General features: G+C 42.9%; 1 protein-coding gene across 5 annotated transcripts in view; it reads left to right on the top strand.

Annotated features, from left to right (window-relative positions):
* Window positions 1–22,437, top strand: part of KYNU (kynureninase) — a 226,760-nt gene that overhangs the window by 91,399 nt on the left and 112,924 nt on the right. For all 5 annotated transcript variants that reach the window (XM_084809642.1, XM_084809632.1, XM_084809614.1 and 2 more), the window contains one exon: window positions 2,523–2,643. In XM_084809642.1, the coding sequence (XP_084665768.1) occupies window positions 2,523–2,643 (121 nt within the window). The remainder of the gene's footprint in view (window positions 1–2,522; window positions 2,644–22,437) is intronic.

Below are 22,437 nucleotides of genomic sequence, written 5' to 3' on the forward strand. Positions count from 1 at the left end.
TGATGTATCGAAATCTGTGGGGACCTGAGCACACAGTCAGCCATGATGGAGGCCAGCTTCGATCATCTGAAAGGATGTGTGAGCTGCATGCATTTATCACCTGTGTGCAATCAATCAACTGAGGCATCTGTGATATCATTTCATTTTGGCAACCCTCGAATCTGGTAAGACTGGGACTTAAGTAAAGCAGGACTTCAGAATCAATACACCTACCTAAATAAACTTCATATATACCTCAAGAGCTGTTTCTGCTTCCTTCCAGGTAAACCTCAGTACTAAGTTCAGTGCCTTCTGCGAGGTTCCTTGCTACCGTGTAACATGTTAAGTTTAGGGGCTTGAAATATAGGGTATTGGCTTGAACCCTTATTTCTGTGCCTCCTAGAGTGTCCTGAAAGGTCTGAGGGTCCCCTGGCTGAGTCTGTGGTGGATGTAAAGGGGTGGTGGTAGTCTACCCAAGTAGTCATGTTTTCCTTCCTACACTGCAGGGAGCTTTAACGCTGATACTTAACACAGTCACTGATACTTTAACAGTAAACATAAGACTCCTCTAAACCAGAGGTAGGCAACTTGTGGCCATCCAGATGTTTTGGCTTACAATTCTCATCAGTCCTACCCAGAATAGTCAATGGTGAAGGATGATGGGACTTGTAGGCCAAAACACCTGGGAAACCAGAGGTCACCCACCCTGCTTTAAACAAACAAGGATGTGCTGTTCTGGGAGAATCTTGTGCTGACATTTTATCAATGGTTTCCTACACATTACCTGTGATAGACCTCCATCTTCTTTTGCACTGTAGATGAGCAGGGCGCTGCTGGCTGAACTTAGATCATCATGTGCCTTGAGGGATTGGATCTACTGAATGACGGCATCAATTCCCTGCACATATAGTTTTATATTAGAATGTAGAGATCGTGTCACATCTTTGTGATGTATCACATCTAGCATACTGCTGGTGCTAAATAAAAGTCTAGCTGTGATATTAATATTAATAATAGAAGGAACCCAATGCCCAAAGGAACTCAAGTGCGGCTCCTTTGTTAGACACCATGCATTCTTGACCTAAGCTTTCCTCTTTAGAGAGGAAGGGAGTAACTTGCTCTTACCATACTTTTGCACAGCTGATATATTCCATACTTGTACCATAGTAAATGTTATGAAGTCTAATAGATGGTATAGAATTGTTTATGTGGTGATTCTGTTTGTTCATTACTGAAAATAATTTTTATCTATCTCATAAGGACTGTCTTGATTTGAGTACCAGAGGACTATCTCAGCAATATAACCTTCTGGTAGTCATGTACAGATCTCCACAGCAATATGTATTAGGACCAATGCTTTTCAACCTGTTCATAAATGACCTGGAATTAGGGGTGAGCAGTGAAGTGGCCAGATGACACCAGATTATTTAGGGTCGTCAAAACAAAAATGGAGTGTGAAGAGCTCCAAAAGGATCTCTCCAAACTGGGAGAATGGGCATTTAAATGGCAAATGCGGTCCAATGTAAGCAAGTGTAAAGTGATGCACATTGGGCCAAAAAATCCCAACTTCAAGTATAGCCTGATGGGATCTGAGCTAGCAGCAACCAACCATGAAAGAGATCTTGGGGTTGTGGTGGAGCTTCATTGAGCTTCATTCAAGCTCAATGAAGATGTCAACCCAAGGTGCGGCTGCTGTAAAAAAGGCAAACTCCATGTTAGGCATAATTAGAAAAGGAATTGAGAATAAGACTGCCAATTGCCCCTATACAAATCTATAGTGCACCCACACTTGGAATAGTGTGTACAGTTCTGGTCACCACTCTTAAAACAGATACTGTAAAGCTGGAAAAAGTGCAGAAAAGGGCAACTAAAATGATCAAGGGCCTGGTGCATCTCCCCTGTGAGAGAAGGTTACAACAGCTGGGATTGTTTAGCTTAGAAAAAAGGAGGGCAAGGGGAGAGCTCTACAAAATTATGCATGGTGTGGAGAATGTGGAGACATTTTTCTCCCATTTCTCAAAATACTAGGACCTGGGGTCATCCTATGAAAGTGATCAGGACAGATTCAGGATTCAGGACAGATAAAAGGAAGTACTTCTTCCCACAGCGCATAGTTAAACTATGGAACTCACTACCACAGGATGTACTGATGGCCACCAATTTGGATGGCTTTAAAGGTGTGTGTGTGTGTGTGTGTGTGTGTGGACAAATTCCTGGAGGAAAAGGCTATCAGTGGCTACTAGTCTTGATGGCTATGTGCTACCTCCAGTACCAGAGGCTGTGATCCAGGGAACATGGCTGGGACGGAGCCGTTGCGCTCATGCCCTGCTTGTGGGTTCCTGGTCACCAGCTGTTTGGCCACTGTATGAGCTGAATGCTGGACTAGATGGACCCTTGGTCTGATCCAGCATGGCTCTTCTTATGTTCTTATGTGTTGGGTTCATCAACTGTGAATGGATCTGTTGTTTTCTATGTGTAATATTTGATAGGGAGGTAATAGTGATAGCATTTTAATGGCTTTCTTGGATTTTTCTCTACTTCAGCCAATCCAGTGTTAGTGAATGAAAATGAAGACTGCATCTACTTTGCTGGTAACTCTCTTGGCCTTCAACCAAAGAAAATTAAAACTTACTTGGAAGAAGAACTTGACAAGTGGGCTAAAATGTGAGTAGTCCCCATTACATAAATTACTAAATATGCTTATTTGAGGACAAAAACCAATTATTTTCTCTTGAGAATGAGCCTGAGTGGAGAATTTAAACCCTTTGCCCAGGGAAGAAAAACGCATATGTGGTGCTTTCACAGCAAAGTAAGGTCATCTTTAAAAGATATGATGTAACACAGGAAAAGGAGAAACAGCTGCAGTAATATTTGCCCAGCTCCCATTTTCTCAGATAATGGGAGGATCACATTTGTATCATACTTAATCTCATCTAATTCCTATTTAACTGCCCTGTTTCGAATCTTAACTCTGTATAGAATGCATGTGTGTGGTTCTTGGTACTAGACTGCATGTGTGATTCAGATTTACCTCGTTTAATTTTTATATCTGGCTGAAGATTGTTGTCCTGATTTGTGTATTTGTGCTTTAGTAAACTTTCCTTAAACCATCAATTTAACCCTTTAAAAAGGAATCCATATAAATAACTACTACTTCTTTCAGCAGTATACAGCTATCCATTTGCTGGGCTAATTCTAGAGTGGAAACAGTAAGACAAAAAACAACAACACCCACTTCATAGCTTCAGGCTTTGGAGATGCATGCAAATGATGTAATTTATTTATTTATTTATTTCTATACCGCCCAATAGCTGAAGCTCTCTGGGCGGTTCACAAAAATTAAAACCAAACACACAATAAAACAATTTAAAATATACAGAACATTAAAACCACAATATAACAATACAACCACAATAAAACCTAGCAGCAGTGCAGGAGTTTAAAATACAGATTTAAAACAACAAAGATAAAAATTTAGAAAGCTAAAATGCTAAAATGCCTGGGAAAATAAAAAGGTCTTCACCTGGCGCCGAAAGGAATAAAATGTAGGTGCCAGGCGAACCTCACTAGGGAGCTCATTCCAGAGCCGGGGTGCCACAACAGAAAAAGCCCTCCTCCTAGTAGCCACCCGCCTCACTTCCTTTGGCGGGGGCTCACGGAGAAGGGCCGCTGATGATGATCTTAAGGTCCGTGCAGGCACATATGGGAGGAGGTGATCCTTCAGGTAACCTGGCCCCAAGCCGTTAAGGGCTTTGAATGTTAACACCAGCACTTTGAATCGGGCCCGGAAATGGACTGGCAGCCAGTGCAGCTGGAAAAGTACTGGCGTAATATGAGCTCGCAGGCCAGTCCCTGTTAACAATCTTGCTGCCCTATTTTGGACCAGCTGAAGTTTCCGGACCGTTTTCAAAGGCAGCCCCACGTATAACGCATTGCAGTAATCCAGTCGAGAAGTTATCAGAGCATGGATAACTGTAGCTAGGCTATCTCTGTCCAGATAAGGGCGCAGTTGGTATACCAGCCTAAGCTGATAAAAAGTGCTCCGTGCCACTGAGTTCACCTGTGCCTCAAGTGACAGTTCTGGATCCAAGAGCACCCCCAAACTACGAAACTGATCCTGGAGGAGCAACCCCCTCCAGAACAGGTTGAATATCACCTAGCCGGGCAGACGAACCACCCAATAACAGCACCTCCGTCTTGTCTGGATTGAGTTTCAGTTTATTGGCCCTCATCCAGTCCATTATCGTGCCCAGGCACTGATTCAGAACAGCCACTGCCTCACCTGGTTTTGATGAGAAAGAGAGGTAGAGCTGGGTGTCATCTGCATATTGATGGCACCTCAGCCCACACCTCCGGATAACCTCCCCCAGCGGTTTCATGTAGATGTTAAACAGCATGGGGGATAAAATAGAACCCTGTGGAACCCCATGGCACAATTGCCATGGCACAGAGCAATAAGATTCCATATTCTGACATTTGCAATTTCATATTTCAAAATATCAACTAGACTTGAAGTAGATCTATCATAAAGCTTGTCATAAACTCAGAATTTTGTAGAACTTCAAATTTTGACATTGCGAAATTTAATACCTGCAATGTTGCTGTGCTTGGAAAGACATTAAATTTTCCTCTGGTCCCTTGTTACTGCCAAAGTCAGCCACTAAACCCTATTTGCTTGTCCCACAAACATTTCTATGTTGAAATTATTTAAGACTGCAATCCTATCTTTGTTTAGACAGAAAAGAGTACTACAGTTCCCAGCGTGCCCCATCAAGCATGGATGGTTGTAAGACCATGGTCATTTACTCCAGTATATTCACATTCATCCTAATGTCATACATTTTTACTGTAAAATGCAAAGAGAGTTGATATCCTTGAAACATCTGCATAGCTCAAGACAATGGAATATTTATGTTTTAAATTTGTATTATTGCTGCTCATCATTAAAATTTCTCTATTTGCCAAACTCATCTTTTGCTATGTCCCGTAAAAGTTAAGGCTGATTACACAGACAACAATGGACTAGTGAGCAGCATTAACATAACAGTATCTTCAAATCCAAGAAGAAGATGGAAATTAAGAATTTTGGATGTGTGGATCCCCCGGCCCTGATGATTTATTTAAAAAGTAGCAGTTCAAAATCAAGCTTGGGACAAAAATAATGCTATTTAACATAGCTCTTAATGGCAAATGGCATGTTCACCTGGCAGAGGGACACCGTTAAGAAGGGTGAATAAAGCCATGTTCTCTGCTGACTTTCTAGGCCATAAACAACTTAACAAATGGCAAAGCTGATAATGCAAACTGCGCTAAGGCTGCTCTCCTAAACACACTTACTGAACTTGGTGGGACTTACTTCTGGGTAGACATGTATAGAATTGCACTGTAAATCTGAAGTATCTCTTACCTGTTCTCTCTTTAAAGGAGGTCAGTCAGACTTAATAAAAGTGGCAGGCTGCTTTGGAGATCACTGTGAGGACAGGAGGGAGTGAAGGGGACCATTTGAACTTTGGTTAGCACTTGTCTCTCTGTTATTCATTTAGCACAGCTCTGCAGTTTTGCCAGCCATTTAAAAAATGGCAATCCTGTCCATTTTTCTATGATTATCGTACTAGATCAAAGAAATGGCTGACTTCATTCAGGAGGTTAAAGTTAAATAGCTCTTCTCTCCATTCAAATGAGGCCGGGAGAGGTAATATTTCACCTTCCACACTTTGCCTTTTCATTGGTTCATTTTTCCACACGTTTGTCTTCGGGAAGGAATGTTAGGTGAAGACAGACATTCTGAAGTGTGGTAGCAGTGGTTTGAACAAAATCCACTATGTTCCAGGGCATTTGTTTTGGGGGTATATAACGTGTGTTGAAATCGCTTCCCTCACACCTACAGCATAATCCTTTGCATGTTTTCTTAGAAGCTGCTGTCTCTCAGCACAGCCCTCCAATGCGCAATAACAGTGAACTACATTGCAGGGTTGTTGCATGCTACTCTTTGAGCCCAACTTGCAATGTGGGGATAAAAGCAGTGCTTTACAGTGGGGGGGGGGGTGTTGTAAGCTGCTGTCTAAGCTTCCATCCAAGTTGCAGTAGGCATCTGGAGAACATCGAGGGTGAACTATACTGGAGGGTTGTCATAAACCACTCTGTCCCACCCACTGCAGTATGGAAACCATGAACTGCATTTGCTTTGGAATTTATATTAAGAAGGTTATTTTTAAAAAATATAACAGACTAAATAAGAACTTAGGAAGAGCAGTAATTTTTCTCTTTGCTGCTACTTTCTGGGGGTTTGGGGCTGGGATGGACAAATTTTCCTGGTTCAAACTGGTGCCCAGTTCCAGCTTCTTTAAAATCTTGGATTTCTCCATCATTTTCTATGTGCAGTTTTCCTGGAGACATTTAAAAATGGCTTCTTAGCAAGAACCAGGAAACTACCTATCTGGCAAAGACATGGTTCTCTCTACCCTTTTTATATGTATGTGTATCTGTTATGGATCTGGGAGGGGGAGGAGTTTCCCTACTGGTGGAGCGCTTAGCTACAGAGGATAGCCCTGATAGTCTATAGCTGCAAAAAACAACAACAAAGAGTCTTGTGGCACCTTAAAGGCTAACAAATTTATTCTGGCATAAGCTTTCGTGGACTCTAGTCCATATTCTTTACAAGGGTTTGCCAGTAGGCTGCTATGACAGGCTGATCTTTGTCTGAACACCCTAGTCTGACCAGCAGGGAAGACTAAGCTGTCCTGCCATGGAACCTTGTCTTCAGCCCAGCTCTAGGAAAAAAGAAACGTGCTTTGGATTTACTTGCCTAAAGCTACCCCACCCCCCCACAGAACTTAACAAGACTTTTTGGAGTAGCCTAAGGAAACGGGTAGCTTTGCAGCTGTGCCGTCCTGCCTATGATGATGGCTTTTGTGAGAAAGTTCTCTTTAAAATAATACAGCCAAATGTCTAGATTTTTTAAAAGTGTTTATTTGGGAAAAGGGAAAAACAGGAAGAACAAGGGAAGATACAAACAGAGGTGAAGCTGTGGCACATGTGGGGCACGTGCGGCTGCCATTTTGAATATGTAACCCGTGCTCAGGGGTTGTCGTGCTGTGTGAACCTAGCAAGCGTGGGTTAAACAACTCTCGCATAACACATGGTCTGTTTATTTAATCCTTATATAATGCATGCTTGCTGGATTCGCATGACACAACAATCAACGAGGGGGTTGCATATTTTTTATTTGGTACCCACAGGTAGTACACCACTCCATCAGTTAAATAACCCATGATGAGCTGCAGTACGTCATCTGAACCCAGTCACAGAGTTCCAAATAAAATCAGTAAATACAATCTAACTTAGCTAGTTACATATTACCTGCTTGAGTGAAGAGAGGATGGTCTGAGAGAGAGCATCTTTGGCATCCTGATTAGTTGGTCTTAGGAAGGCCCAGACTGAGAGTAAAGTCACATATTTATGGGAATCTGAGGTAAATGAAAGCCACTTTGGAAAATTACTTAGTAGGTGATCCACCTTCTTAACAACTCTAAACTTACATCTCAGAAGAGCTGTGCAGTTCCAGCTACACAAAACACCCTTCAAAAGAGCTCAAGTTCTGGATGTGTATTCAGAGACAAAAACCAGAACATATGCTTGCTTACTCAGGTGGCACGGCAGGTGCCACCTTACCAGATGCTACAGGGGGCACTGTTGAACTACATGAGTATATAGTGTTGTGTTGGTCACAGTATCTTCCTCCATCCTCCTTTACAAGCCACTCCTTCCTCTCCCCTTCCCTCCTGGTTTTCTGTTTTGTTTCCTCTCAACATTCACTCAGCGTTCTGTGGCTACTCAGCAAACTCAGTCCTAGGGGGAGGGGGGGGGTCCTATAGATTTTTTGTACTTCTGGAAACTTTGGCGTTCCCCTGAATTGGCTGATATCTCCCTCTTATGTGTGGATGCCGCTGTTTTGGGTACATAAGTGATTACACGTGGAGAATGGAATTGGAAGTAGAATATTTTTATTTAAGAAATTTATACTGTTTTCCCCCTCCAATAAAGCAGCTCCTCAAAGAGGCTTACAAAATACAAAAAGAATAAAGACGAATCATTATTACACATTTAGAACAAGTAAAAGCAGCAGTAAATTAAAAAACACAAAGAATCAAAACTAGCAGTCAGTGACAGTAAATAATATTACTTAACAGCAGAGTCGAATAGAGTTTGACTCAGAGTTTAAAAAGAAATGTCTTCAGTTGCTGGCAGAGCACAGCTATAGAGGAAAAAATAGATAGTGATATCCAATATGTATGGATATGTGCACATACATACAAAAGTAGATCAATATTAGTTTGGATCATGTAGACAAAATAAATATTTTCAAAAAAACCACTTGCCAAACATATATAAAGTTAGGCCAAAGAAATGTATTGAGGAAATATCAGAAGCACACAGTAGATAGTACCCTGTTATTTCAGGAAACCTAAAGAAAAGTAAATGTCAAAATAAGGCCAGACCAAAATAGAACAGTCAGAGAAGAGCAGTTTATATTTAGAGAAGTCACTGCACAAAATCCAGTACAAACACAAGATGTGGAAGGCTATGGAATCAGAAACCTTTTGCTTCTAGCTGAATCAAATTCCAGTCAGTAGTGACTTAAGGTAGTTACCATTCATGGCTACTTAACGGCTTATATCTGGAATTGGTGAGTTAAGATTTTGCAGTATGGATGCAAAGAAGACTGGTGTTATGTAAGTAAGCAACAGAAGCAAATGAATGTTATGCAAAATCTTAGTACCTTTAAAAATGCAGTGTCTATAATAGTTCAGTTCATCAAGAGATTTAAATCTATTGCCTGTGGTTTGAATAAGGACAAAGGTTTTTACCATGCTACGTAAGTTAATTGGCTCACCATTGCAATGATATCTGTGTTATCACCCAGTGTTCTATGACAGGTAACTCTTAAGGCAATTATCACTGTCTGTACCTTTTGCATTTCAATTCCCTGTGCAATTCCCTCTTCCACCCCCACCCAGACCTCTGTATATAAATTTGCCAATTTCAGGTTGACGTGTTATGCATTGGATGAAGTGGAGTCTGTGCACGAAAGCTTATGCCAGAATACATTTTTTAGTCTTTAAGGTGCCTCTTGTTTTTTTGTTGCAACCAACTAATATGGTTACTCCTCTGGAAATAATGCTTCACTAATTTTTAAAAAGTTAATTTTTTTCTTTCAATTTATTAATTATGGGGCTGCTGTGACAGAATTCAGAGGTATTCTATTTAAAGGGGTCTAACTTCATATTTTACTCACCATCTAGTTAAACTGATCTTATCACCAACACTATGCCTAAACAATGTTTATATGGATGTTATATTGAATTAGTTTCTTGTTTTTTCTTTTCAATTTTGAAAAACAAATAGTACTATATTGCAACCCTGAAAAACTTGGGTTTTAGCTAAAGTTTGTGGAAACCCTTTGTTAAATGATGTTATCCTTCTATATTCTACTTACTCCATATCCATCCTTCATCTGTTCTTGTGAAATGGTTAGCATGTCTTATAGGCCACATGCCTTTCAGGTTGGGAATCAGGAAAAAAAAATAAGGCCTTGGTTGGATGAATCGTTTATAAAATTAATCTGAGAAGTGTGTGTTGTAGGTTACTTCATTTTTAAAAAAATTCTAGGCCCATTTCAAGAGCTTTCATTCTGTTCTATGCTCAGTATTTGAGAATTTAGTACATGCAAAAACTATAGCCTATATTCTTACCATTTCCCTTATGCTACACAGAAATGTTAAAAATAGGATAGGTACTAAAATGCTGAACTGAAGTACTTTTGCCTTAGATTAAATATTATTCCATGAGTCAGATGAAAAATACTTCTGTCTATGTAACTGAAACTTTTGATTGCAGTGACTCAAGTGATCTATGCCCCTTACTGTTCTTGCTTTATGCTTAATTTTTTCATTGGATTTGGATTGATCCTTCACAGATTTGTCTCACCCCCGCTCCCCGCCCAGTGTAATAATAATCACAGTGAAATATCTATAGTAGTTCATAGGAACTTAATTTTTTTAAAAATAGATACTATAGGATCTTTTCTGCTGGGGATCAGTGAATCTTGTAAAATGACAGAAGAAATGTAGGTGATGGTCTTAATCCTATAAGGGAGCAATCCTATGGCCACTAGACACTGTCTAGAGGGCCATAGGATATGCTCATTTCCAGGAACCGACCTTGGAGCCTGCACTCCAAGGTTGGTTCCCGGAAAACCAACTGCCTTCCTAGTCTGTGTTGCCTGGGAGGCAGCACGGAGAAGTCCTGTCCTCCGTGCTCGGAAGAGGAGCGCAGAGCAATTGAAAAGGGGCAGGGCTGGGTGGCGTTCTGGGGCAGGGAGAGCGGAGCTACACGTATGACACATCCAATGTGTCATACGGCAGCTTCCTCTCCCGGTCACCCCCCCCCCACTGCTAGACAGCCAAAAACGTCTGTCTAGCAAAAAATAGCAAGGCAGGAGAGGTGTGGATGGAACGATCCCCCCGTGCCTCTCCTGCCTTGCTTTGGATAGGCAGTCATCTCCGAGGTTGGAGGCAGCTGCCTGTTTAGTTAGGATTGTGCCCTTAGTTAACGAAGGATAGACATAATATAAATAGAGGATGCACAATTAGTTCTTCCATTGTATTAGTAGACATTTTGTGTCACTGAACGGACAGAAAACCTTGTCAGTCATTTCTCCCCTTCCTGCTGCTTGCTTGTTATCACTGCTTGTGTTGTGCCACATTTTCCTCCTCTTTGAGCTGGAGAAGCCTAACAAAATGCCCTAGAGCAGGTTGCCTGAGGTAGAAGTGACACAGCTTTTTCCCATTACAGGCCCCTGCCTGCAGGACACTTTGTTAGCTTTCCTCAGCCAGAACAGGAACACAGAACAGTGTGGTGTAGTGTTCGAGTGTTGGACTGGGAGTCAGGAGATCTGGGTTCTAGTCCCCACTCAGCCATGGAAGCCCACTGGGTGACTTTGGGCCAGTCACAAACTCTCAGCCCAACCTACCTCACAGGGTTGTTGTTGTGGGGATGAAATGGAGAGGAGGAGGAGGAGGCTTATGTACACCACCATGGGTTCCTTAGGGAGGAAAAAGACGGGATATAAATGTAATAAATAAATAAATAAATTGCAGTAATAGCAAGCAAGAGAGTGGACAGGTAGGGAGAGGCTACCTGATAGGCTGTTATGCTTGTGTAAAAACTCCATTGTGACGAAGGGCTCAGGGTACTGTGAGCAATGTGAGTCCTGTTTTTATATGGTGTCTTCAGTCAATAGAAGCCATCCATCAAGACATTCTCCTGTGCATGCCCCATCAAAATGAATGACAAACGCTTCGTGGAGGATTGTGCCCCAAGTATTTTAAACACTAGGATCACATCAGAAAGCCAGTTTATTAGTAGACTATAAATCATTTGAAAAGTGCCTTCCAAAAACTGTAACCACAACTGAGAGTATTCTTTTTGCCTTAAATTTTCTTGTTGGAGTTGCAAACATCATTGCTGGCTCACTGCCAACCCAGTTTCTTGGTAGACCCCTCATCTGCCTGCTAAAGCAAACTGAAGTTCTATCTTACCGCACAAATGACCAGTAAGGGGAATGCGCAAATGCCAACCAAGAAGCCAGTTAGAAAGTGTGGCAGCAGCAACATATCCCATCACAGTAGGAGAATTAAAGGTACAAATAATTCTCTGAGTTGCAGCCTGACAGATCTACTACAGAATTATGCTGTCTTGGTGACTGACTTGTAAACAAAGACCGTGCCAGATAAGTAATAATTTGTGAAGGACGGGTAGATCAGTTAAAGAGCATATGTGCTGCATGCTCTGCGTCCAGGATCATGGCTAGGAATGATCTCTGAGATAGAGATGGGTGAGGATTTTGTTTCAGTCTAATTTTAATAAGAATCTAGCAAAATTCACAAATTTGTTCATCAACGACCTTCAGATTTGAAAAAAGAAAGAAAAAGAAAGTGGGAGAACCAAAACTTACAAGTTTGTCCATTCAGGACTAGGGCTTCAAGTGCTTAGCTGAAGTCTGGATTTGGATTGCTGTTATTCTATCATTTATTTATTTATTTATTAAATTTATTAATCGCCCATCTGACTGGTCACCCAGCCACTCTGGGCGATGTACAACCCACCATAAAACAATTTTTATTTATTTATTTAATTTCATTTCTATACCACCCAATAGCCGAAGCTCTCTGGGCGGTTCAAAAAAATTAAAACCAAACAGCACACAATAAAACAATTTAAAACATATAGAACATTAAAACCACAAAATCATGTGTGTTTGGTGCTGAATTAGGGTTGTCACCATTTTTTTCTGACAAGGTCCTCATCTTTAACAGCTAGGCAGGTACAATGTGGCCCTGTCCGCACTGGCAATAAGTGTACCTACTAAATATGGCCAGGGCAGGTGGATGAGAAATTTGTTTTGGTTAGGTTTTGATCAGAATTTACCAAATTTTGCACATTTCCTCATATTTGGGATAGAGAGAACTTGAGATTTTAAAAAAATCAAATGTGGGAAAAAGCGAAGCTGACAGATTTGTCCATCCTTACTCTGAGACTTTGGAGAACCAGTACCGAATTAGATGGACCAGTGTTCTGACTCAGAATAAGATAAAGCAAAAGGGAAGGTTCCCAAAACACAGTCCGTACAAAGGATAAAGAAAGGAACCAAATAGTTATACAGTGGGTATAACTGTAATAGTTATAGTACGATATAAATATAGTGTGTTTGTTGTAAGACAACGATTACAATTATTGTAGTCCGTGGAACAGTTGTTACTATTTGTTGACGAGATCTTCGGATTATATCCTGTTCCATTACTTCATCAAAACCAACTTAAACCCCAAAATTCCTCCGTTAAGCCTACATTTCTTACTCATCGAGGGCAGCTGAATTTGTTCTGCAGCCTATAATATACCTTTTACAAACCGCTTCCAAAAATTTCTGACCATGGAATTTGTTGGGGTTCTTTTGTTTTTCCTATTGCCCTCCATGAGTAAGAAATGCAGGTTCAATGGAGGAATTTTTGGTTTAAGTTGGTTTTGAGGAATTGTTATCTTATAATCAACGCACTATGTTTATATTGTACTGTCACAATTGTACCCACTTTATAACTATTTGGTTCCTTTCTTTATCTTTTGTACAGACTGACTCAATATAAGGTATGCTGATACGCTCTAAAAGTATTAATTTGGTTGGTGACCAAAAATACCCATATAGTCTAAACAATACTTTTGACTTTATGCTATAATGTACTATAATACTGCCTTCCATGTACTAGTTTAATGTCTTTAAAAACATAGGCTCCTTCCAACAATCACATGGTAGTACATTATTTTCTGAATATGGGTAGAACATCAAGGGCTAAAGCATTTGTAGAAATTATTACTCCCAGTGCCTACGAGTTTGGAGTGGAGTAGCATAATGTGTGCAGATATAAATTCTCTGATTCAAGGCCACCATTTTACAGCCTAAATGTAATAAGATGTATTGTGCCATCAGCAAAGGATTATAGAGTGTCATTTGATTAAAAGAAAGGACTCCCAAGACTATGCCTTCACTTAGATATGATATCTCTATGTATGTGTATAAACATTCATATATAGACACACACACACATACACACTGAATTTATATTGGTTGTCACAAAATAATGAAAACCACTAGGTGCACCTACTAATAACATAGGCAAAGATAATTAATACTTTCTCTCCACTCTTGTGTTATGCTTTGAATGTTCATATTTTGTTCTTCCAAAAATAAAATATTCATCTGTCTGAGGTTCGTATCAGTTTTTCATGATAGCTTGGAAATAAGTTTTGAAATTGTGGATTAGAATTGCACGTGGGTGAGGGCAGCTTTCACTAGCTAAATTAAAAGGAAAGGGCATTACAAAATACAGGAGGCAGAGACAACGGAAAATAGCATTCAGTCATATTTCATTCCACTATCTATAACCCATAGTTAGGGAGTTCTTTCATAACTCCAAATTCTATTAGAGTTTTAAATGATTAAATGCAGAGAAAACTTCTCTAATTTCTCTTCAGTTTTCTGCATTTTCTCAAAGCATGTTAAAGGTCTTAAACAAGTAAACAAACAAAAAACATGCAAAACAGGAAATAGTTATGAGAGCTTCATTCTCCGATCATCATTTACGTTTGTTCTCAGTAAAAGTTACAGTGTGCTTCAATTAATATCCTTTATTTCATTTATAAACATGAGTTAAGGTCTGATTTACTTTTAATTTATTGTACAGTGGCTTATTTTGTTTAACAAGTAGGGATGTGCGAAAGTCATTTACCTTTTCGAAGGGAGTGATTTGCGGTGCGGGGGGAGGCGCTCCGCACCTCCCCCTGAAATCCTAACCTGGCTGGCTCCGTTCCGCGGCAACTCTGCAGAGCTGCCAGCCAGGAGCATTCACAGGCTTGCGGAGCCTAGGGACGCAAATGGCGGCGGCTACAGCGGCCGCCATTTGCGTTCTTATTTTTTTGCCTTGATAGGCTACGTAAGTATTTACGTAGCCTATCACGGCAAAAATGGGGAAGCATTTGGCGGCCGCATTTGGAAGCACCAAAAAATGGGGAAGCAAATGGTGGTCGCAGACGCCATTCGCAAAGCAGCGCAAACGGCACCAAATAAGTGCTCCATTTCAGGCACCTTTTGCAGGGTGGTGGGGCGGGGGGCTTCGTTCCACCACGGATTTTGGGGGGCCGAATGCACTGGCATTTGGCCTCACTGAGATCTGTGGCGGAATTCTCTGACATCCCTATTAATTAGAAGAGAATTTTATGGAAGGCTGAAATTGTAAGAGCAATGTTGAAAGGGAAGGAAAGTAGGTAATTCACCTGGGGATGTGGGAGACTTAGGGTGCAATCCTAACTAGATAGGTGGTAGGGATGTACGAATTGTGTACCTTCCGTGCCGCTTGACTTCCGCAGTTTGCGGCCAGTGCTCCGTACCGTCGTTCGCAAGCCCCCGGAATTCTCCTCTTTTTTTTCCGCTCCAAGAATTACGAAGATAAATCCGTACCAACAGCCATAATTCTGCATAACTTCTGTAAGAAAGGCTATTTTTCGTAGATATTTACATATTTTTCCCCTGCCCTGAGACGTGCAGTAATTACTTTCTGCCAAAACACTTCCTCCTCCTCAGGGCTTCCCAAAACAAGGCTGCTGTAGGTGTGCCTGAGCGATACATTCTTTGCTTAAAGCAACGCTGTTTGAAAGAAAGAAAGAAAGAAAGAAAGAAAGAAAGAAAGAAAGAAAGAAAGAAAGAAAGAAAGAACCTTTTAAAATGACCATGCCGGTCTGGAGCCCTGCACGAGGTATTCCCCCTGCTAGGCTTTCTGTTTCCACATCCAGCCTTGTTGGTGATGTTGTGAGGCTAAAATGGAGATGAGAACCAACTCTGTTCATGTCTACTCAGAAGTAAGGCTTACTGAGTTCAATGCAACTTACTCCTACACATGTCAGCACCCCACTTGCTCCCAGCTCAGCTTTGTATTTCCACATGCAGCTCATTAGCAAACCTCCTGTTAGTTATCTCCCTGGGTGACTTTGGGCTGGACTCTAACCACTACATCATACTTCTGTTATATGAAACTCATGAAGAAAAAGAGACAGTATAATGGAAAGTTCTTTCTGAAGCAGTCACACTTGTACAAATGCTTCATGAAGGGAAAGGTCAGCAACCTTCTCTTTGTTTGAATAAAAAGCACACTCTGCATATGCTCAGGGAATGGACAAAATGAGGAATAAACATACCAGGGAATATTAAGAACTATATTCTTCTAGTGTGTGTGTGTGTGTGTGTGTGTGTGTGTGTGAGTAATCTCCCTCAATCCAGCTGTTCCCTGGAACCCCCCCACCCCCATTCACCCAAGGGTCTTCTGAGATAACTAACAGGAGGTTTGCTAATGAGCTGGATGTGGAAATACAAAGCTGAGCTGGGGGCAAGTGGGGTACTGACATGTGTAGGAGTAAGTTGCATTGAACTCAGTAAGACTTACTTCTGAGTAGACATGCACAGAGTTGGTTCTCCTCTCTGCTGAGCTTTGTATTTCCACATAGAAAGCCTAGCAGGGGGAATAATACTCGTGCAGGGCTCCAGACCGGCATGGTCATTTTAAAAGGTTTTTTCTTTCTTTCAAACAGCGTTGCTTTAAACACCTAGGGCAGCCTTGTTTTGGGAAGCCCCAAGGTGGAGAAAGTGTTTTGGCTGAAAGTAAACGGAGACAGAGGATTTCAATTGAAAAAGAACACCCACAAACAAGGCGGTGAGCACAATTCTTTTTTTCTTTTTTTTAAAGTACATATTTATTATTGGTATATACTAGGGGTGGACGAAAGTCACTTACCTTTTCTCGCAGCTTGTTCGCGGTGGGGGGGAGCAGTTCGCTGGTCCCCCCGCGAAATTCAGGCCGGGGGGGAGGCTACGATTCACGTAGCCTATGACGGCTAGATCTGCAAAGTCAGCCGTGATAGGCTACGTCAATCGTCACGTAGCCTATCAGGGGGCGTTTTTTTTTTTTTTCTTTCATTGCAATGGCGGCAGTGGCAGCCGGTCGAAAGACCGGCTGCCGCTCCCGCCCCGCTCGAACACCCGCCAAACCGCCGGCTGGACCCGCCGCCGGGAGGGACATTCGGCGAAGGTAAGTCCCGTCCCGGGGGGGGTGCGGGGTGCGGGCGGGGTGCGGAGGATTTCTCCCCGAAACTTGTTCGGGGGGCCGAACACGTTGGCGCTCGGCCCTCCGAAGTTTCGGGGAGAAATTCTCCGCCAACCCTAAGATAAACTGCAGATCTAGAATGTCCTCTTAGTTTGGGGCATGTTGAGAGATTTTAGAATCTCTTCAGTAGGGGTGTACGGATTCCCCACCATCTGTTCCGGTGGGGAATCCGTGCGGGGGGGGGAGGCGATCCGTTCCTCCCCCCAGAATCCTCCAGAGCGATTCTGCTCCGCTCAGATTCTGGGGGAGGGAATTGGCTTGGGGGCTGCTTACCTTCCCTCCTGCCAGCCAGAGCCGTTCTCCTCCTGCTATGGATGCATAGACTTATATGCAAGATTCATGACTCTATTTGTGTATAAGTCTATGGGCACATCATCCCGATCACCGTTAAAAAAAAAAAAAGACATGGCAATCGGCAGGGACAGGGAGAAGGCGTATGGCTCTGGCTGGCAAGAAGCAGTCGAGTGCCTCCAGTCCTCCTGGAGCGGAGGTAAGTGGTCCCGATCCGCTGTGGATTCCTGAGGCTGGATTCCAAAGAATCCGGCCTCATTTGAATCCTCAGCGGATTTCTCTGACATCTGTACTCTTAAGTGAGTTTGACTGAGGGGTGTGTGTGTGCGCGTGTTTGTGTTTCAGAGGTGGCTTAACATGAGAAGGTTTTGGTGGGAGGGAGGCTAATTCCTGATAAAGTATAATGGGCCAGTCCTTCTCACTTAGTTGCCTAGATATCTGGCCCATTCAGTTTGTTTGCTGACCTTTTAGCATTTTGTTACAGAGTTTTCTCCCACTTCTTTGTGCTAAGATCACAACACTTGCCCATTGTTTAGGATGATATCATCTTTTCTGTTCTGTGTTGTTTCTTCACAGCTTCTTGCCTTTCATGTTCTTCCAACTAGCCTAGCTGTTTTGTTGTTGTTTTTCTCTTGAAATTGCTTCTGTGCTAATCCATTTCAACCACATGTGGTCTGACATTTCAGATGCCAGGTGTATTTCTGAAAGTAGTATCCTGCAATTGTCTTCTAAATTTTGATAATCCTAGTGAATATTGAATCTTGTGCAGAGTTAGATGCCTAAACGTTTTCATTTCAATGGGTTTAGACATCTTAACTCAGCATAGGGTTGCATTGCACAAATTTCTTAAATACAGATTGATTTAGTTGTGAAACTTTGTAATCTTATATAAATAGCAACTGTAACTAATTCCTTTCCTGAACGTTGCTTAAAATTGCATATTTTTACTACATGTTTTTAACTATAAAGCATTTTATGTCTTGAAAAATATGCATGTTTCTGTAGACAATGTCTAATACTTATTTAAAACATACATATACCGCCTTTCATTGAATAGATTCCATGGTGGTGAACAGCAAATATAATAGGGATGTCAGAGAATTCCGCATGAATTTTAAAAGAGATCAAATTCTGAAAAATCCGGTCCGCAGAATCCTCCTCCTGTGGATGCTATCTGCATCCGCAGACCGGAGTAGCAGACAGCAGCGGACGGACCTGGGCTGGCCGGCAGTAGGTAGAGTTCGTCCGGGGAGAATTTCACGGGGTGGCGGGGGGGAGTAGTCCGTTCTGCCATGAACTCCAGGGGGTTCCGGCCCCATTGAAGTCTGTGACGGATTTCTCCGCCATCCCTAGTCTGAGCTCCAAAACACAAACCCACTCTTGCAACCCAAATAATGATGGTGCTGGAGGTCAGGACTTCACTTTGCAGCATATTTGTGTCCCTGTTTTTTAAAAAAGTTAATAAAATAAATCTTAAGAAATAAAATAAGGATTGACGAAAGTTCCTTACCTGGTCCCGCAGCTTGCTTTGCGGTGGGGGGGAGGCGCTTCAGTTCTCCCCCTGAAGTTCTTGGCGGGGGGGGAGGTGCCCCGCCTGGCCGAAATTCAGGCCAGGGGGGAGTGCCCCATCTCCCCGGCCGCGAAATAAAAAAAGTAAAGTAAAAAAAACAACAACACGTGATAGGCTATGTAACGATTTACGTAGCCTATCATGGCTAGATTTTCAAAGTCAGCCATGATAGGCTACGTAAATCTTTACGTAGCCTATCACGGGTGACTTTGAAAAAAAAAAAAAGCGCGTACGCAAATAGCGTTGCCCTTATTTTTGCCATAGTCTACGTAAATCTTTACGTAGACTACCCCTGCCCAAAGAAGGAACGCAAATGGCGGCGCCCATGGGCACCGCCCTTTGCATACGCGCTTTTTTTTTTTCAAAGTCACCCGTGATAGGCTACGTAAAGATTTACGTAGCCTGTCATGGCTGACTTTGAAAATCTAGCCGTGATAGGCTACGTAAATCGTTACGTAGCCTATCACGTGTTGTTTTTTTTTACTTTACTTTGTAATGGCGGCAGCGGCAGCTGATCGGAAGACCAGCTGCCGCTCCTGCCGAAATGCCGCCGAAACGCCACCGGGATTCCACCATGGATTCGGGGGGGCGGATTCTAAGGAATCCGGCATCACTGGAGTCGGTGGCGGAATTCTCTGACATCCCTATTGTCTCCAAGATGAATCATGCAAATGGATTCATCTTGGTGGCAAAACATTTCAGAGATCTCTGCAGGCATTGATTTTTATCTAAAACACTTGTCTGATTGAGTGGTATAACTTATGAAACTACATTATTGGCTGCTCTTTTAATTTTCATTTTTAAAGTTATGTTCTGGAATCCTAAACACGCTTACCTGGGAGTAAACACCATTGAACACAGTGGAATTTACTTCTGAGTAAACATGCCTAGGATTCTGCTTAATGTCTTCATTAAATGGGTTCCAATTTAATCTTCCCATATTCTAATGCCCCAAAGTGTTAAGCATCATATATTTTCTTTTTAAAACAATTTACTATATCTGATTATAAATATTAGCGCAACAGGCAAGTGCAATCCAGATGTCTTGAGGGCGACCTTACATTTACAATTACATTTCTAAACAAATGTGCGCAGCCTTACATATCAAGTCTGGGTCTGAAGACACATGCAATGCAAATGGAAGATGTGAATGATTGTTCTGTCTCAAAACACTTGGAAATTATGCAACACTGAAAATGAAGGTTGTTTTTCACATTATGTACATTATTGAACATCTCACTACTGAATCACTTGCAGCTAAAGAGTTGAAGTGACTCCGTTGAAAAACATTATGAGTTGTGGTAACGTTAAAGCTCTCTGTGATAGCTGAACAGTGATGGCTGGCTCTCATGCAGGTGATAACCTGATCTTACAGACATCAGATAATGAACATTCATGTAGGGATGTGCGAAAGTCACTTACCTGGTCTCGCAGCTTGCTTCGCGGTGGGGGGGAGGCGCTTCGCTTCTCCCCCCGAAGTGCAGGCCGGGGGAGAGGCTTCCCGCCTCGCCCGGCCGAAATTCAGGCTGGGGGGGAGGCTTCCCGCCTCACCTGGCCGAAATTCAGGCTGGGGAGAAGCGCCCCGTCTCCCCGGCCACAAACTTCAAAAGAAAAAGAAAAAAAAAGCCCCGTGATAGGCTACGTAACGATTTACGTAGCCTATCACGGCTAGATCTGCAAAGTCAGCCGTGATAGGCTACGTTAATCGTCACGTAGCCTATCACGGGTGACTTTGAAAAAAAAAAAGCGCGTACGCAAATGGCGGCCCCCATAGGGAGCCGCCATTCGCGTTCCTTATTTGGTCCCTGTATTCTATGTAAAGATTTACGTAGACTACGGCGAAAATAAGGGCAACGCAAATAACGTTGCTATTTAAATAGATTTACATAGACTACGGCGAAAATAAGGGCAACGCTATTTGCGTTGCCCTTATTTTCGCCGTAGTCTACATAAATCTTTACGTAGACTACAGGGACCAAATAAGGAATGCGAATGGCGGCTCCCTATGGGGGCCGCCATTAGCATACGCGCTTTTTTTTTTTTTTTTGAAGTCACCCGTGATAGGCTACGTGACGATTAACGTAGCCTATCACGGCTGACTTTGCAGATCTAGCCGTGATAGGCTACGTTAATCGTTACGTAGCCTATCACAGAGGCATTTTTTTTTTTTTTACTTTTCTTGTAATGGCGGCAGCGGCAGCCGGTCGAAAGACCGGCTGCCGCCCCCGCCCCTGATGAAGACCTGACGAACCGCCGCCGGGACCCGCTGCCGGGAGCGACATTCGTGAAAGGTACGTCCCATCCCGGGGGGGGCGGAGAATTTCTCCCCGAACCTTCGAAGGACCGAATGCGTTGGCACTCAGCCCCCCGAAGTTTTGGGGAGAAATTCTCCCCCATCCCTACATGCATTTTTGAATCTTTCGCAGTGGGGGGGATGGGGGGGAGGCGATCCGGTCCTCCCCCCCGGAATCCTCGACGGCTGGCTACGCTCCGTGGCCAGGCCATGGAGCAGCAGCCAGGGCTGTCCGCAGCCGGATTGCTGGCTGCAGCCAGGCTGCTGCAGATGCAAATGGCGGCTGCTGTAGCGGCTGCCATTCGCATCCAGCCAGGCAGCCGTGATAGGCTACGTAAGAATTTACATAGCCTATCACGGCTACCCCCCCCCAAAAAAAACACCCAGCGTATGCAAATGGCGGCCGCTATGGCGGCCGCCATTTACATTCCCTAGTTTTTGCTGATTTATGTTATGTAAATATTTACGTAAGATAAAACAGCGAAAAAAAGGGGACCGCAAATAGCGTAGTGGGAGCTATTTGCATTCCCCCTTTTTTTTTTGCAGTAATAGTCTACGTAAATGTTTACGTAGACTAAAACGGCGAAAAATAAGGAACGCAAATGGCGGCCGCCGTAGCCGCTGCTATTTGCATACGCCGTGTTTGTTTGTTAGTTTGTTTGTTTGTTTGTTTTACCCAGACGTAATAGGCTATGTAAGTCTTTACGTAGCCTATCACATATGGACAAAAAAAGAGACCAGACTGCAAATGGTGGCTGCAGCAGCTGGTCGAAAGACCAGCTGCCGCCACCAAAGCCGCCGCTGGAGCCACTGCCGTCCGGAACATCCGCTCTGGGTAAGTCTCGTCCTGGGGGGGATTCACAGGGGGGGCGGGGGGTAGCAGGCCATTCCGCCACAGGTTTCGGGGGGCCGAATGCCAGTGCATTTGGCCTCACTGAAATCCGTGGCGGAATTCTCCGCCATCCCTAGATAATATGCCTATGGTTCAAGTATGCGGGAATACTTGTATATTGCAAAGATCTCCAGGGAAGTACTTTTCCTCCCTCCTAAAATGCTGTGGTATATAGTGCTAAAGGATTCAGAATCAAGGTTGGTGGTTAGCTCTGGCCTGAGCAATTTATTGCTGTATAGTAGTGCAGGGTGGGGGTGGCATATCATTTAGGGGGCATATAGTATGGGGAAGAGTTTTTAATTTTATGGTGTGCATCTCCCCAACCCCTCCAGGATATGATAAGCTGTTAGGGTCTCAAGCAAGCCAGTTTTCCTCTTTCTCTCCATTTTTCTCTCCATTTTTTTGCTCATGTTACGCAGCTGACGTCTTCAGTGTTTCATGGCTCAGCCATAGACTTAAATGCTAGACTTACACAGTATGACAGACTTCCAGTTTTTCTTCTTGGTCTCTGTGCATCCCACATATGGGGGCTCTGCGCCCGCGCTGAGCATTGTTCAGGAAACTTCTAAAGCTGAGAAATATTTTGGCGGGAACCTTCCCCCACTGTCCATTGCACATGTCCCAGCAGGTTCCTGTCCATTCCCTC

Source organism: Heloderma suspectum, chromosome 1 (genome assembly GCF_057233095.1).
Source record: "Heloderma suspectum isolate Gila_16-S chromosome 1, 16-S_ref, whole genome shotgun sequence".
Lineage (NCBI taxonomy): Eukaryota > Metazoa > Chordata > Lepidosauria > Squamata > Helodermatidae > Heloderma > Heloderma suspectum.